Raw genomic sequence first — 17,028 nt, forward strand, 5'->3', positions numbered from 1 at the left:
CTCAAAATAGAAAAAGAAAATATCAAAAGCTATCATAACATCTATTGTAATTTGAGTCATAATAAATCATAAAAAAATAAAAATATTCTTTTAATATCAAACTAGAAATCAATGAGGTTCAATAAGAACAAGAATCAAAGCAAGATAATCATCCAAACACACTATAAGCTTCAGCTCTTAGCCCTAACTAAGAGGTTTAGCCAACCATAAACATGATTGAAATTAAATCTCTTAAAAAGGCATAAAAAATAAACTATGGAAGAAAAAAAACTCTTTGATAACTGCTCCACCCTTGTGTATGCTCCTTGAGACCTTTCCAAACCCTATAAAATGCTTTGGAGCATCGTAGGGAGTTCTATTTAGAGTTGTGGAACTCCAACTCTCGTACCAAGTTGGAAAAATTTAGAAACCCCCTCAAATTTAAGCACTCTTCGCAGTTTCTCAACATATGCTCGGAGTTTAAACTGCCTCAAATTTATGCATTTTGCGCAGTCTTCAAAACTAGACTCGGTGTTTTAGAATATGCCTTTTCAGGACAATTTTAGGAATATGTTTGTTTTCAGGACAATTTTAGAATTCATTTCTTCACTTCAAATATTTTATTCTCTTCATTCCTCATTTAGTTTCTTAGGATTTTTGGCATGTGAATTCTTCGTTAATGACTTCCAAATCTTCAAATCTTCATTTAGTTATCTTTCGAGTATAAATCTTCCTTTTGACATTAATTTCATCTTTAAGAACTTAAAATCACCTCGCACATGAAAACATGCTTAATTAAATCGATTAAGCAATATTATGTTTATAAAATCAAGGTATAAATTAGAAGAAATATGCAATATTTTACACTCAACACCAGGCCCTAATGCTTTAAATGGTGTGGTCCACCTGAGGTTTGTATATGCTTTAATTTTGGGCTCACGCCCTAAACTTATCTGCTAAAATTGATGGACCAATGTGAATATGCACATATCATCATGGGCCCACGGAACTTTGCAACGTCAGCACCCCAATGTGGTCGGGTTGGTGGTGTATTGCACACCACACAATCCAGCAGGGCCTAAATTATCCTCGATGGAACGATCTTGACCTTTCAAATTGTGACCTAGATGTAGAAAATAAAGAAGAAAAATACAGCAATGGTCCGTATTCAACTCAAAAGTCTCTGGCCCATGGTCCATCAATGGTGTGGCACAACAGGCGAACGGTCGGGATTAATAAAAAAAAAACCCCCACTTGTGCAGAGGCAGGGGCCGAGTATCATAGAGTCCCTATCCTTTACCAACGGTTCCCATGTGATAGTACCCTACGGGAGCATGCCACGCGTACATCTCCCCTTGGAAGGAAGGAACAAGATCTAATCTCTACTCAATCCTTTATTCTCATTACAGGTAACTTCAGATCACATCTGTTAACTACTCCTCACCTCCTTAGATAACTACCTTTCCCCCAACTCTCTCTCTCTCTCTCTCTCTCTCTCTCGCCACACCCCCTTCCCCCAATGGGTATCAAAGAATTCATGATCTCCTTCATCTTCACTTCAATTCTGTTCACCCTCCTCTTCATCCCAACCATCTTAACAAGACCCATTACTGGTTTGCGGCCTGCCGACCTCCCGGGCCTTCCCCAGCCTGCCAAAGCCTTCCCTGTCTCCTTCGCTTACCTCATCTCCGCTTCGAAAGGTGACATCGACCGGCTGAAACGAGCCCTCCGTGTGTTGTACCACCCCGCCAATCACTACCTCCTCCACCTGGACGTCGATGCCGACCCCGCCGAACGGCTCGCCCTGTCCGAATTCGTCGCCGGAGAGCCCACATTCGCCCATTTCGGCAATGTGTGGATCGTCGGGAAGTCGAATTTGGTCACTTACAGGGGATCCACCATGCTTGCAAACACTCTCCATGCAATGTCTATGCTCCTCAGGACCTGCAAATGGGACTGGTTCATCAACCTCAGTGCCTCTGACTACCCTTTGGTGACTCAAGATGGTAAGGTACAATAAGGGCAGAATGGTCATTTCCAGCAACTCGGTGTCTCTCTCTGATCATAGCCTGTGTGGCCCACTTTGCAGATCTGATACACGCCTTCTCCAATTTGCCCAGGCATCTCAATTTCATACAGCACAGCAGCCACTTGGGTTGGAAACTGTAAGAGAAATTTCCTGTCTTCTGGGGGTGGAATTGATGATATCTAACCCCACCTCTCATTGATTTGCTTCCATCAATGTTCCCTTTTGTGAATTGGGTTTGAACAGAAAAGTTGCGCTACCCCAATTTACAAAATTAAAGGGGTTTTAGACTCTTTCAATGGCTTGGATTAAATTAAGTATTTTAAATCGATTTTTTTTTTTCCCCTTTTTGTAATCTTGAAGGAATAAGAGAGCGAAGCCGATAATGATAGATCCTGGGCTCTACAGTCTCAACAAATCAGAGATTATGTGGGTTACAAAGCAGAGGACCCTTCCTACCGCTTTCAAGCTATACACAGGTTTTTATCCTTTACTACGTATCCCTTCCTGCTCTTGTAGAGGGCCATATTCCATCGAGTCACCTTACATGTATCCATTCGTGCATCTAATAGTTCAAAAACCCGACAACTCAACTCGACTTAATGTTAAGAGAAGTCGGGTTGACTCAAAGGCTCGACCCAACCCTGACTCAATAATTACTACTTAGAAAATGAAAATATCATGATTGTTAATAGATATTTAAAATAATTAGATCTCTTATAAGTAATGTATATCCTAATAATAAAAAATCCAATATTGTTCTTAACTCATTGGTTAAGGGTTTTGCTTCTTTAGTCAAAGCATAGGACCCTTTCCACTGCTATACAATGTTGTTGTTGTTGTTTTTTTTTTTTTTTTTCTTTTTTTTTTTAATTTTAAATTTAACAAAATAAAAACAAAAACCATGGTAGTTTTTATTGGAAACCACGGAAACACTCCAGGATGAATTAAGCAAACTACACTCAATCGTACAACCAAGTCCAAACAAGAACAATCCAAATTTTATATAAAAAAACCCTTGTGAAAAAAAAAAAAAAAAAACCACGGCACAAAGCGACAAGTAATACACCATGAAAGCAGAATTTAAATTATAAGAGATAATAGCTTACTGATTCCAACAAGCCTCAAATCTACTTCACAAGCCCTATCTATACCCTTGAACCCTTAGGAACAATTTAGAAAGCCCTAATACACCTCTTCCATACCCTAATCCCTATTACACTCGATATATATACTATCAAAACCAAAATAGGAAATAAATTTTGCACATATGCAATTCTGCACATATCTTCAACGGGACCCTCGATGGCATCGAGAACCCATTGAGGATATGTTGATGGCATCGAACTCCATAGATGTCATCGAGTAGCAACACTAAAACGTTCCGCCAACCAACATAGATTTTCCAAATTTTTCCGGTGGGATCGAGCACTTGTCGATGGCATTGACATTTGCTCGATGACATCAAGTGGTTTGTCGATGACATCGACAAACCCTGTTATTCACACATTTAAGACATCAACAATAATCTCCACCATGTCTTCAATCTTCATTCATCATAGCTCCTCATCAATCAACATCTCTAATTCTGCCTTCCATTATAACTTCATCATCACTTCTCGTGCACACTTCATCTTCCATTTATGCTCGCCAAGCCTAAAGAGGTTGCACGGAATTTGAACTTCTTTGTATAAACCAACTTCGTAAGTATATTAGTCGGATTCACACTTGTGTAAATCTTCTTTGAAGTCACGCCTCATTCCTTAAGCATTTGTCAGATAAAATGATAATGTACATTAATATATTTAGTACGTGAGTGATAAACAGAATTCTTAGCCAAATTGATCGCACTTTCGCTGTACAATTGACTGGCACGGCGTCCTGTTGAAGCCCCAACAGATTTATCAGTCCTCTAAACCAAAAATATTTCTTGAATGCTTCTATCACTGCCATATATCTAGCTTCAGTCATAGAAAAAGCCACCATAGATCAAAACTTCGACATCCAACTAATCTCTCCACCCGCTAGTAGAAATGAGTAAAAGTCGATCTTCTATTATTCATATTACCTGCGTAATCAGAATCCACATAGCTTACTAACTAGTCTCCTAATTTTTCAAATGATGAGATATAGTCTTGCGTACTTCGAATATATTGAAATAGCCATTTCACTGCCTTCATTAATATCAGACCCTTTCGCCATCTTAAGATTATAAAACTCTTTCTTAAGATACAGATGATTGCCCAAGGATTTCTTCATTACAAACTGTCTAATTTTGTTTAAACCCCTGCGATCGTCTTTTAATTAATGACAATATAAAGAACATTATCTATCAAACATAATTGGATTAAGGTAATAGTTCCTCATCAAGTTCTTCTCACTCTGCATCGCTCATAGATTCAGGACGCTTCACTTTACTAAAGAGTGCTTATTGCAATCCTTGTTGAATTAGAAGGCCTCTTATCTTCACCTTCTATAGTTCAAAATTGTTTCTTCCAGTGAACTTCTTCGTTTCTTGCTTCACGTTTGATCCCTTCGATGACATGTTTCAAATTTAAACTCAAAATCCAATATTATCTCTAATACCACTTGTTGAGGAATCATGGAAGTAAACCCCAAATTCGAATTAAACAAGAAAGAGATAATTGTAAACAAATACCACAGAGAAATCACGATTTTTACATGGAAAACCTTTACAAAAAAACCACGCCATAAAAATACAAGCAAATCCATTATGGTAAACTAATTACAAGATATGGATGCACTTACATAGATGAGAATCCTTGAAAAACCCTCTTTAAAATCCTTACTTTCTCTCTAGAACTCCTTAATGATGCCCTTTATCAAGCAGAACCCAAGTATCGAGCAGAGACCAAGCTAGGGCTCTTGCATCTCCTCAGCATCATAGAAGATTGTGAACCCTTAGGCAAGCTAGGGCAAATGACGAGGTGTGGAAGGTGACTAATATTGTCATGCATTGGATGACGACTCGTGTCTGATTGCAGGAATTATTGTCTGCCTCCTCGTCATTGTCACGTGGAGGGATGAGCTCTTGAGTGAAATACTCCCATAGGGTAATAGGGTATTGAGCTAAGTCTAGAAGGTCATCATGATCAACCTGCTTCTTTCACTTCCTAGCCTTATGGTAGGCAACATGCCAATGTAGCCAGATGATGACAATGACATGCTTGGCCTTTATAATGTAGTTGTTCTCTTGTTGGTTGGAGTATCCAACAAGGTATTATAAGTTGTGAATACACCTTTTGCCAAGGACTAGCTACCTAGGTTCAACATGGTCCTCATCATACTCGTCCTCTAGTCGAAGAAAGGGCGACAAGTGAATCCGAAGAGAAGTGAAGGAAGCATCACTGACTAGTACGTAGGTGTGTTAGAGATGGTGTTAAAATCGATCGGCTTATTTTTGCTTCCTCAAGCGTGATATCACCATCATTATTCATCTTCTAGATGAGGTTCTTAAAGACATGTCAATCCTTAATTTTATGGCCAATGATGTGGTGATGTCAGTAAAACTTGGGATCCTTCGTTGTATTGGCCTCTTGAGGCCAAAGAGACTCAGGCAGAAAGGTGGTGCCCCCACAGACCAATTGTTCAAACATTGGAATCGAGGGCTGTTTGGCATCTTTACTAATAAGAGCTTATTTGCTTATGGTAAAAGATAAGGTATTATTTTGAAAATAAAATGTTTGATAAAGCTCCACTTTTACTATTTAATTCCTTTAGAAACTAGTAACAAAGCTCTTAAAAAATAAGTGAGGGAGATGTTACTTTTTTAAGCGCTTATTTGGCTTATGTGGGTAGACGTGTTTTTGCTAATTTTGAACAAGTTTGTCCTTGAAACCTTTTAGGTAATTCCCATCTTACCCTCTACTCTTTTCTTTACAATCTCACCAAGGTGTGCCCCACATGATGAATGACCCATATTAAAGATGGGGCCCCACATGATGAATGGTCCATGTCAACGTTGGCCCACTTAATGCAATGTGACATCAAAGGTGGGACCCACATGATGGATGACCCACTTGGCCCCACATAAAGGATGATCCATATCAAACGGGCCCGCTTGATGGACAATCCACATTAAATGTGGGAACATGAAGGATGGTGGACATTGAAGGTGGGACCACATGATGGAAGGTTGACATCAAAGGTGGGCCCACATAATGAACAACACATATTGAAGGTTAGGCCCCACATGATGGGCGATCTACAATAAAGGTGAGACCCACATGATGGATGACCCACATCAAAATGTGGCCGCTCATGATGCATTATCCACATCAAGTGGGCCTCTCATAATGTACAGTCCACAACAAGTGTTTGCCCACATGATGAATGACCCCTATCAAATGTAGACCCCACATGATGGATGGGCCATAACATGATGGACCATCCACATCAAGTGGGGCCCACTTGATGGAAGGTCCACATCAAAGGTGAGACCCACATGATGAATGATGGACATTGAAGGTGGTCCCACGTGATGGATTGTGGACATCAAAGGTGGGCTCACATGTTGAACGACCCACATTGAAGGTAGGGCCCCACATAATGGACACATAATGGATGAGCCTTACTTGATGGACAATCCACATCAAAGTGTGGTCCCTTGTGATGGACAATCCACATTAAGTGGGCCCCACCTGATGGATGGTCTACATCAAAAGTCTCGCATGATTGACGACCTATATCCAAAGTGGCCCAACATGATGATCCACGTAGAGGTGCACTTTAGACGATGGATAGTGGAACATCAAATACAGGCCCCCCATGATGTATAACCCACTTCAAAGGTGGGGCCCACATGATGGGACACATCAAATGTGGACTCCACATGATGGGTAGTGGACATTGAGGGGCCCCATATAAAGAACAATTATCATTGATGTTGGGCCCAATATGATGAATGACCTACATCAAGTTGGGCCCCACATGTGCACAGTCTACATCAAAGGTCAACCCCTAATGATAAATTGTCCACATTCAAAATAGTCCTCGCATGATGAATGACCCACTTTGAAGGTTTGGCTCACATGATGGATGATCCACATCAAAGGTGGGCTCCATACGATGGATGGTCCACATCTAATGTCCAATATAATGGACATCCCAAAAGTCTTAAAACATGAAGATTGTAGCCATCCATTCTTTTGCCAATCTTTAGTGAGATCCACCAAAACAACTATTTGGATTGCTCTCTTACAATGGAGTTGTAATTTTTAATAACATCAACTACCTCTTAAAAAGCTCTTATTTGAATGTCTTACTAAACATGCTTATTTCAAATATGAGTTTTTTTAAGGATATTTTACCAAACGAGTATATATAAAACAAGTGCTAGAAGAAAAAGAGCTTACTAAAGTAGCTCTTATTAGAATTTGAGTAGAGATGCCAAATGAGCCATAAGATCCACCATTAGGAAGGTGTATTCCCTCTTTGGGCATGTCACACTTCTGTTACTTGCATTGTTCTTACCCCCCCCCCCCCCCCCCCATGTTAACTTTTATATGATTCTTTCCCTCATTTCCCTCATCGACAGAAATTGAGGAAGACACATTGTTATGTTCTCACTAGAGTTAGTTTAGTTAAGGTACCTAATTATTAGACATGACCTACTTAAAAGGACCTTGCACCTTCGCACAAATGCCCATGATTCAGTCTGTCATGTTTACTACTGCAATGCTCATACCCAAAAGCTTGGGCAAAGGGACCAAGTCAAATGTGTGACAGGACACTTGACCATAAACGATCTCGAACGGAGACTTCCCTATCGAGCAGCTCACCATGCTGAATGCAAACTCCGCTTGAGACAAGGCCAAATTCCACTACTTCACCAGTCTGCCCATCGGTATGCAAGTGGTAGGCACTGTTGAATTGAAATTGTGTACCGAACCAACTCCACAAAATCCGCCAGAAGTTTATTTTGAACTTCGTGTCATTGTCAGAAGTAATGATCTCAGGAACCCCGTGTAGCCGCACAACCTCTTTGAAGAATAGGTTCGCCACGTGTGTTACATCAATAGTCTTCTGTAGTGCCCCGAAATTCAAGGGCCGAGTAAGAACTCGGATCTCGGATTCCCAAGTGCCACGTGTACCCTAACGGGCCTCATATGCATGTAAATATGGATATCAAGAAATCAAATAAAGATTAAATCAACATAAGGTAACTAATCATCAAAATTTTAAATATAAACCATCCACAATCCAAGTGCTACTAATAAAGTTATGAACCAGCATAAAACCTCATAATCCCAAGAAACAAATATTCATTAGGGACCTAGTCTCATCCTCTCATCTCTCTTAAAGAAAGTTGGGCCCTGGCCCTGGCCCGAGATCATCCATTGCGCTAGTAAGATCCGCTAAACGTCTGAAAGTACGCTAACTCCTCGTCATCGTCCAATGCATCTCGCTCTAAGGTTCTTGCATCTATGCCAGAGTCTGGTTGGTGTTTTAAAACACCGTCCCAGAGTGGGAGTGAGTGATTAACTCAGTGGTACCATTAGCAATAAATAGCACAAATAATCATGCATATAATAGATTTAGCAAACAACATACATCATAGATTTCTAAATACTCTTGTTAATGAAATGCATGGTTCATGATATAATTCATGACTCTTTCCACCAACACTCCCTCGAGCGACAACATCTAACGATACCGAATGACCAACACTCCCTCAGTGCGACCTTGACTCCCTAATCGCCAAAGTAAGTAATACAATGTTATAGATCATGTTAGCCGAGTCGATTAATTAGGTTCATTCATCCAACAGGTTGGGGAAACCATAATACCCTTAGTAAAACGTTGCCCTAACCTCATCGTGTGGCTAAGGGTCGTGGCTGATTGGCTCTCGTGACCCTTAGCCCTCGTGGGTTCGATAATCTCATAGTTCTTAAGCTCATACGAAGTCAATTAGGACTTTCAAGTCTAGCTCGCGGTCATTATGGGGAGGTCGCCACCCCAGTATAGGCCGACAGGACAGGCATAGTGTCACATACCACCATCCCCGACTCATGAGTCTTGGTACTCATTGGTCATTACAGGGAGGCTCGTCACCCTAGCGTAGGCCGACAACACGAGCATAGTGTCCCATACCACCATCCCCGACTCATGAGTCTTATGGGCCGAATATTATAATTAACAGTGGGTGCAAAGGTCTCGGGGTATCTCGGGTTTCTACATAGGCGTGCGATCATGGTTAACACATAAGGATGGATGATTGTGAGTCAATATGCCCCCATAAGTCGCACCGTAAACCAAACGGTCTGAGAACGATGTCTCATGTAGTCCAACTACGACCGTCAATTCATAGCTTAACTAATCAGGCCATATTTACTCATGGGCAGGCCCAACGGAAGGACGCCCAAGTGATTCAATTAATCGGCCAATTCATAAGAGTTTATGCACTAGATAAACAGCATGTATCATCAGATTCAGGGATAAGTCACATAAGGCAAGCATAATTCAGCAATTCAACTACATGGACAGTAATAAACCAAATTCAACTAAACCATACAGACCATATTCAATGTGTTTCAACATATACAGCCATAAGGACATCCATGCACCAATACACAACAGTTTGGTCTTTCATGGGTCAACATAAATCATGCAATTCAGTTGTATGTAGAGGATCAAGTACAAGTAATTTAACAAATCAGCGAGTTGTCAACAATTCATGCCTTCTCTCCTAGCGCATTTGACATGCAACAATGATTCATCTAGAATTAGTAATATTTGGGGAAAATTAATTGCTTATTCCCTATAAGAACATGCAATTAACAATTCATACATTGTGGTATTAGGGGCTCACACCTTTTTTGTCATGAATTTGAAAAATCCCTAGTCTATAGTCCCATTCATGCACTCCTAAGGAAATTTCAGCAACATACAATAGCAATGCACCATACACATTTACTAGACCTGCGCTAGGCACGATAATCGGCCACCTAAAAGTAATGGTCTGCACCTATAGTTGACCAGAAGCCGCTGAAATCGTCCTAATGTCGCCTGGTCTACAAGCTCAACGCGTTGGGGCCCCGCGTTATAAGAAAACGGCGGTAAGATGCATGCATTTAGCTGAAAATTAGGAGGAAATGGGATGAAGTTCAGTTCTCACCTTAGATAGGGCGTAGCTCGGTTCTACGGCGGTAGGATCGAGATCTGCGAGGTTACAAGGGCGTGGGTGCGAGGGAAATGCGATCCCCAAGCACCAAAGCACTCCCTTCCTTTCTCTCTCTCTATCTCTCTTCTCTATTTCCCTTTCTCTCTATTCTCTCTCTCTCTCTCTCAAATTTTCAGTTGCTGGAAAATCAGCAAATGAGAGAGGGTTGGGCCATATATACCCTAGAATTAGATCCTTTAACTCTGAGTTTGATAATATGCCTCCAATGGCCCTGTGGGGCCCATTTTTAGCTATTAGGGCCACCCTGATGGGCCCTTGGCCCATCCAATTCATGGATAAGGTGTCTCATGGTTTGATGAAGGGCAGGGTAAAATTTGACGGCAAACGGATGCGAGGTTTTGCCGCAGCGGTCCGATTTGTGATCAACGATTTCCGGCTTTTGATCAACGGTTAGAATTTATGGGCGAGGGCAGTGAAATATTTCTAGCCTTCAGTGTAAATTTAGAAGAGATCCGACGACTAGAATGCCCAGAATATCCGATCCAAGAAACAGGGCCAATTGATTTAAATTATTAGGTTTTCCTTCTTTAGGCCTGGCGATTCGCGATTTCCAAGTGTCGGTTGGACGGCATGGTTTATCCATCTATGGGCATCATCTGAGCCTGTAGTCCGTGAGGGACTACAAGCCCAGTGAGGCATATAACTTCCTAATGTTTCAGAATTTTTGGTTCTTCCTCTGGCGGTACACGGCTCGTACGAACAGTCGCCAAGTGAGACTTGGCCGTCTGACCCTACGGCCCGTGTTCGGCCTGAATATAATTTGATCAAGTTACATTAGTGGCTTAATCATGATTAATTTATGGGTAATAAGCCCCCACGTGCGACCGAATTGTACGGTCCTACATCAGTTTGCACGTGAGCGGCTCAGGACACTGCTTCAGTTTTGGGGCGGGTGTTACAATCTACTCCCCTTATAAATAAATTTCATCCTTGAAATTTGTACCTGTTCGTATTGCTTGAGCAGGTTCAGGTAGTGCTTGCAGATTTCAGCTTCAGTCTCCCAAGTGGCTTCTTCTTCATGGTGTGTCCACAGTACTTTGACCAATAGGATTACCTTGTTCCGCAACCCTTGTTCTTTCTTGTCCAGGATTCGTGTGGGCTTAAGAATGTACGTGGCGTTGTCCTTGAGTTCCATGTGTTCCCATCGAATGACATGTGAGGGGTTGGGAACATACTTTTTTAGCATAGAGACATGAAACACATTGTGTACTCCGGGGAGTGGAGTGGGCAATCCCAAGCGATATGCGACTGGCCCTATGCGGTCGAGAATTTGAAAAGGCCCAATATATCGCGGGGTAAGCTTCCCTTTCTTGTCAAAATGTAGGACTCCTTTCATTGGCGAAATCCTTAGGAACACATGGTCTCCTGCTTCAAATTCTATGTCCATTCACCTTGTGTCTGCGTAGCTTTTCTGTCTACTCTGGGCCGTTTGGAGACGCCGCCTAATGATTTCGATCTTCTCGGTGGTTGTCCGCACCAAATCAGGCCCAATAAACCTTTCTCACTAATCTCGGGCCAGCAATGAGGCGCTCGACATGGGTGCCCATATAAGGCTTCATAAGGCATCATGCCGATATTAGCTTGAAAACTATTGTTGTAAGCGAATTTGGCGTAAGGGAGACATTTGTCCCAACTATCCAAGAAGTCTAGTGTATAGGCTCTCAACATGTCCTCTAATATCTGATTTACTTGTTCTGTCTACCCATCTGTTTGTAGGTGGAAGGCGGTACTATACTTCAACTTCACTCCCATTGCTTATTGTATTCGGGTCCAAAACATTGAAGTGAATTGGGTATCTCGATCCGATACGATTTCCAAGGGAACACCACAGAGCCGAACTATTTCTTTAATGTACAATCTAGCTAGATCGTCGGCAGAATAAGAAGTTCGAATTGGGAGAAAATGAGCCAATTTTGTCAACCGGTCCACAATCACCCAAATTGAATCGTGTCCCTTCCTCATCCTGGGCAAACTTGAGATGAAGTCCCATTTCCATTCAGCAAGAGGCATAGGCTGTAAGAGGCCTGGTGGTCGGCGATTTTCAGCCTTGGCTTGTTGACATGTGAGACATCGAGAGACGTAATCAATTATTTATCTTTTCATGTTGTCCCACCAATAGTTTCGCTTGAGGTCCCGATACATTTTGGTGCTCCCAGGATGTATTGCTAGCTTCGAGTTATGGGCCTCGGTTAGAAGTTCTTCTTTCAATTTGGGATGGTTCGGGACGCAAAGGCGACCTTGGAATCGTAGGCCTCCATCGGAGCCGATTCTCCATTCGGAGTCGCTCCAAACTTTTGCCAATTCTCTCATTTTTCTCAACTTCATTTGGTTCTTTCACCATCAATTTCAACTCGAAGTCCCACACAAATTCCACAATACTACATTCTTCTACCATTAATGGGGCGGCAAATTCTAGCATCTTCTTTTGGCTCAAAACGTCTGCCACTAGATTGGCTTTACCATGGTGGTAGGAGACATTAAACTTGAAGTCCTTTAGTGTCACCATCTAGTAGCGTTGTCTCATATTCAAGTCTCTTTGGGTGAAGATGTACTTCTTGTGATCACAAAAGAGCTCGAATTCTTCCCCGTAGAGGTAATGTCTCCATAGCTTCATGGTGAAGATGACTGCCGCCAATTCAAAGTCGTGAGTAGGATACTTTTCTTCATGTTTCCTCAATTGTCGTGAGGCATAGGCAATGACCCTGTCCTTCTGCATAAGGACACAACCCAATCCGACACGGGATGCATCTGTGTAGATCATGTATTTAACTCCTTGCTCAGGCAGAATAAGCACTAGAGCCGAGGTCAATCTCTCCTTTATAGGCCACTTCCGCCTTTTCATTGTAGGCATAACTTGAGGTCTTTCCTGGTGAGCTGGGATAGGGGTTGGGCTATCTTTGAGAAGTCCTTGATAAACCGGCGGTAATATCCCGCCAGTCCCAAGAAGCTCCTGACTTCCGTAACCAAACTCAGCCGCTTCCAATCTTGTATCGCCACTACCTTAGCTAGGTCCACTGAGATGCCTTCCTTGGATACTACATGGCCCAAGAACTTGACCTCCTCTTTCCAGAAGTCACATTTCCGAAATTTAGCAAAAAATTTGTTTCACTTAAGCGTCTCCAAAACTGCTCGCAAGTGTCCTTCATGTTCTTTGCGACTTTTGGAATATATTAGAATGTCATCAATAAACATAATAACAAATTGATACAAAAAGGGCCTGAAAACTCTGTTCATCATATTCATGAACACAGCTGGCGAATTCGTGAGTCCAAAGGGTATGACCAAGAACTCATAGTGCCCAAAGCTGGTTCTAAATGCCATTTTTGGTATGTCCTCTTCCCTAACCCAAAGCTGATGGTACCGGGATTGCAAATCAATTTTTAAGAAGTACTGAGCACCTCTCAGTTGATCAAACAGATCATCAATCCTAGGCAGTGGGTATTTATTCTTCACAGTGACTTGGTTCAACCGTCAATAATCGATGCACAGCCATAAGGAGCCATCCTTCTTTCTTACAAACACAACTGGGGCTCCCCAAGGTGATACACTGGTTCGGATGAAACCTAAGTCCAGTAATTCATCTATCTAAACCCGAAGTTCCTCCATTTCATACGGGGGCATTTAGTAGATTGGAAGAGAAATGGGCGCAATGCCCATCACCAATTCTATGGTGAAATCGATCTCCCGTCGGGGAGGGAGTCCCGGTAGTTGCTTGAATACATCAGCATAGTCTTTGACTACGAGTGTGCGAGTTAATGAAAGTTCTTCGTCGTCTTTTTCTAACGATGCATAGCAAAGGACTCATTGTGGGTAGCTAACCTGAACTGGAAACGTGAAAGGAGAGCTATCCTCTTCATAGATTGTCACTGTCCGGTCCTCACAATCAATCTCAGCTCTCATTGCAGAGAGCCAGTTCATACCCAGGATCACGTCATAGTAGAAAACCCTTGTGACTGTAAGGTCCACGTGAATTCTCTTGTTTCCTAGATCAATGGGACAACCTCGGCAGACGGATGTAGCTTCAGTGAAGGTTCTGGTTGCCTCTATGATTCTTACTCCCAACATGAGAGTAGTCAGTAACCTCAAGTTCTTGGCAGTTGTATGCGATATGATTGCTGTTATGGACCCAGTGTCCACGAGAAGAAAGATAGGGATACCTTAAATATGGGTCGTGACCTCGAATGTTGAGGGTGTGGTCATGGCTGTATCCACACCTTAGGCAGTCAGGGCGTGTACGCGGGCTTGTTGCGGCCTGTTGGGTTGATGTGTGGTCGAGGCGGCAACCTAATTTGACGCACCGATGACCTACGAAATTGCTAAGACGGGCCCGCGGCTCTTTGGGGAGTTGGCAATGCTTGTTGGGGCGGTCGGCTTGCATGTTGAGGGGGCGCATAGCCATGATCCCTCATCTTCGAGAAGCAATACGCCACCGAGTGCCCCACTTTTCTGCAATACCCGCAGGTATGATTGGGTCGAGCGAATGTGGGTGGAGGAGGAGCACATTGAGGAGGCGGACTTGGTTGCACTCTTCTTCCTGAGGTGGAGGAAGACTGTCCCACAGATCTCCCCCGTGACTCGACTTGGAGGCGCGCCCGAGAGACTTGTTCTCCGTCATGCTCCGATCGCAAGGACATCTCGACCAACTCGACATAAGTCTGGATGTTCGCATAGCACATCTTAGTGCGGATTCTGGCTCTCAGTCCTTCAGCAAAATGCCTCATGCACGTTTCTTCGTCGACAACAATCTTGGGGGCATAGTGGGATAGTTCGGTGAACCGATTTTCATATTTGGCCATTGACATTCCCCCTTGCTAGAGGTGCAGAAACTCGTTCTCCTTTTCAATTCAGTATGTACGTGGGAAGTACTTCTGGAAGAAACGCATCTCGAAGTCCTCCCAAGTCCATACAAAGTTTTTAGGGACGGTCCTCAACACACTGTCCCACCATACATCATCCTCCTTCTCGAACAGATAGGATATTAGTTCCACCTGTTCTACTTCAAAGAAATGGAGAGGCCAAATCGCCTTAGTAACCCGATTGAGCCAACTTTCGGCTTCCTCCAGTTGGTGCGTGCTGACAAACGTCAGCGGTCTAAGCCGATGGAAGCGCTCAAAAAGATTATAAGACGCGGCTGTCGTACTGGCTTGATCTGGCGATGGCATGCTCATATGGTGGGCCACAGCTCCCACTAAAGTGTGTAACGACTGCTGTTGTTGCTGCTGCTGCATGATGTGCAGCACCTGCTCCATTGTGCCCATAGCCGGGGCTGCATGGTATGAAGAGGTCTCGCCTTGAGCGAATGGCGCCTCTAGGAGTTGACCCAATTGGTCATTTTCTAAATCGGCTTGACTGGCTCCGCCCTAGCTATCTTATGGCTCATTTGGGGCAGTTTGTCCACGTTCGTTTCTTCTGCCCAAAGCCAGGCAGATGAGGCGGCTATCGCATTAGGGTCTCATTGTCATGGAAGGTAAATTCTACATTGTTTAGATACAAAAATATCCATGGACATGACATATAATACATACACAAATTCAGAGCAACATCACACGAGTGTAATCAATTCTCCAAATATTCGAACACATCACTCAATTAAAGGCAACCTCATGCATTTCATTAAGCGAGACAACACATTGTTTAGTTACCTTAATCTCGTTTACCTTTTTTTATCCAGCCAATTAACTAAGGGGAATGATGCTTTGTCGTAGGTAGCTGCAACCTATCCACCATCACCTTTAAGATGATGTTCTCGCTACTACACTATTTATGATTACATCACAGAATTGTTGTTGACGATACACCACGTGCGGAATATGTTACGTCGTTTTGGATGCAATTCCTTCCATGGAGTGTACAATAATCGCCTTGTGACCAAGGATTCGCCATGATCCTCGGCCAACCATTCTTCATCACCAGTTCCTTCCTCAGTGGTTTAATCATCTTCATCAAATTCATGGTCTTCTTTCGCTGCATCATGTTCAGTGCCCTCTTCGTTAAGGGTTAAGTGGGCTGCGAGGCGTTGAGGGCAGGTGTTTGATAAGTGGCTCAGTTGGTCATAGCAGTAACAAGTGTTCGGCCTTGGTCGACCATAAGGATTTGGAGTGTTACTCGAACTCACTATTGTAGGTGTCACACATTAAGGCTTAGATGGGCTGGTCCCCGTGTCATGGTTTACAGTTGCATGAGGTTGATGATGTCCTTCTACTGGTTATTTTCCTCGTACTAGCACTGAATAACATGTTAGACCCATCATGGGGCCAAGTTGACAATGTCCTTCTTATTCTTTGGTGTAATTTGTGACTGTTCGATTCCCATGTCAGCAATTTTAGTATTGCTGAAACAATACCTATTTGTAATCACTATGGAGGAATCATGATTGAAGAATGTGTTTCATCCATGACCATGATCGGATGGGCGCCTTGTTCTGTCGGGCACGTGAGAGTTGTAATTGCTCCCACCATATGGATGGACCAAATTTTAATTTGAACACTACTAATTTCACCTTTGTATGTTTCAGTAAGTCAATATAATCAAAATCTCATTCTACTTGGCTTACCAGTCGAGGAAATCTTCTATATGTAATAACCCATTAAAACTAGGAAGTTTGACTTTACCTTAATAGTCTATTTCAAGAAGATCTAGTCAATCGCCTTCATGGACTAGTCATCGGGCAAAACCGCCATCGATATCCTCGTCATTAAAGCTCGACTCATATGGGGTAGCCCTACGATTCACCACTGGTAGTGCCCTACAGAAATCTGGGTTGTGCCGTACAGTAACCATGAGCGGCTGAGAATCACCTTAGGCTTGGGGCGGAATTAGG

At 42.7% G+C, this 17,028-nt stretch overlaps 1 protein-coding gene across 1 annotated transcript in view; it reads left to right on the top strand.

The window, feature by feature from the left end:
- Window positions 1-1,376: 1,376 nt before the first annotated feature.
- LOC131233442 (beta-glucuronosyltransferase GlcAT14B) overlaps window positions 1,377-17,028 on the top strand; it is a 36,024-nt gene continuing 20,372 nt past the window's right edge. The window contains exons 1-3 of the mRNA XM_058230151.1: window positions 1,377-1,985; window positions 2,069-2,144; window positions 2,369-2,484. Coding sequence (XP_058086134.1) covers window positions 1,499-1,985; window positions 2,069-2,144; window positions 2,369-2,484 — 679 coding nt within the window. The 5' untranslated portion in view covers window positions 1,377-1,498. The remainder of the gene's footprint in view (window positions 1,986-2,068; window positions 2,145-2,368; window positions 2,485-17,028) is intronic.

The sequence above is a fragment of the Magnolia sinica genome, chromosome 18 (genome assembly GCF_029962835.1).
Source record: "Magnolia sinica isolate HGM2019 chromosome 18, MsV1, whole genome shotgun sequence".
In the NCBI taxonomy this organism is placed as follows: domain Eukaryota; kingdom Viridiplantae; phylum Streptophyta; class Magnoliopsida; order Magnoliales; family Magnoliaceae; genus Magnolia; species Magnolia sinica.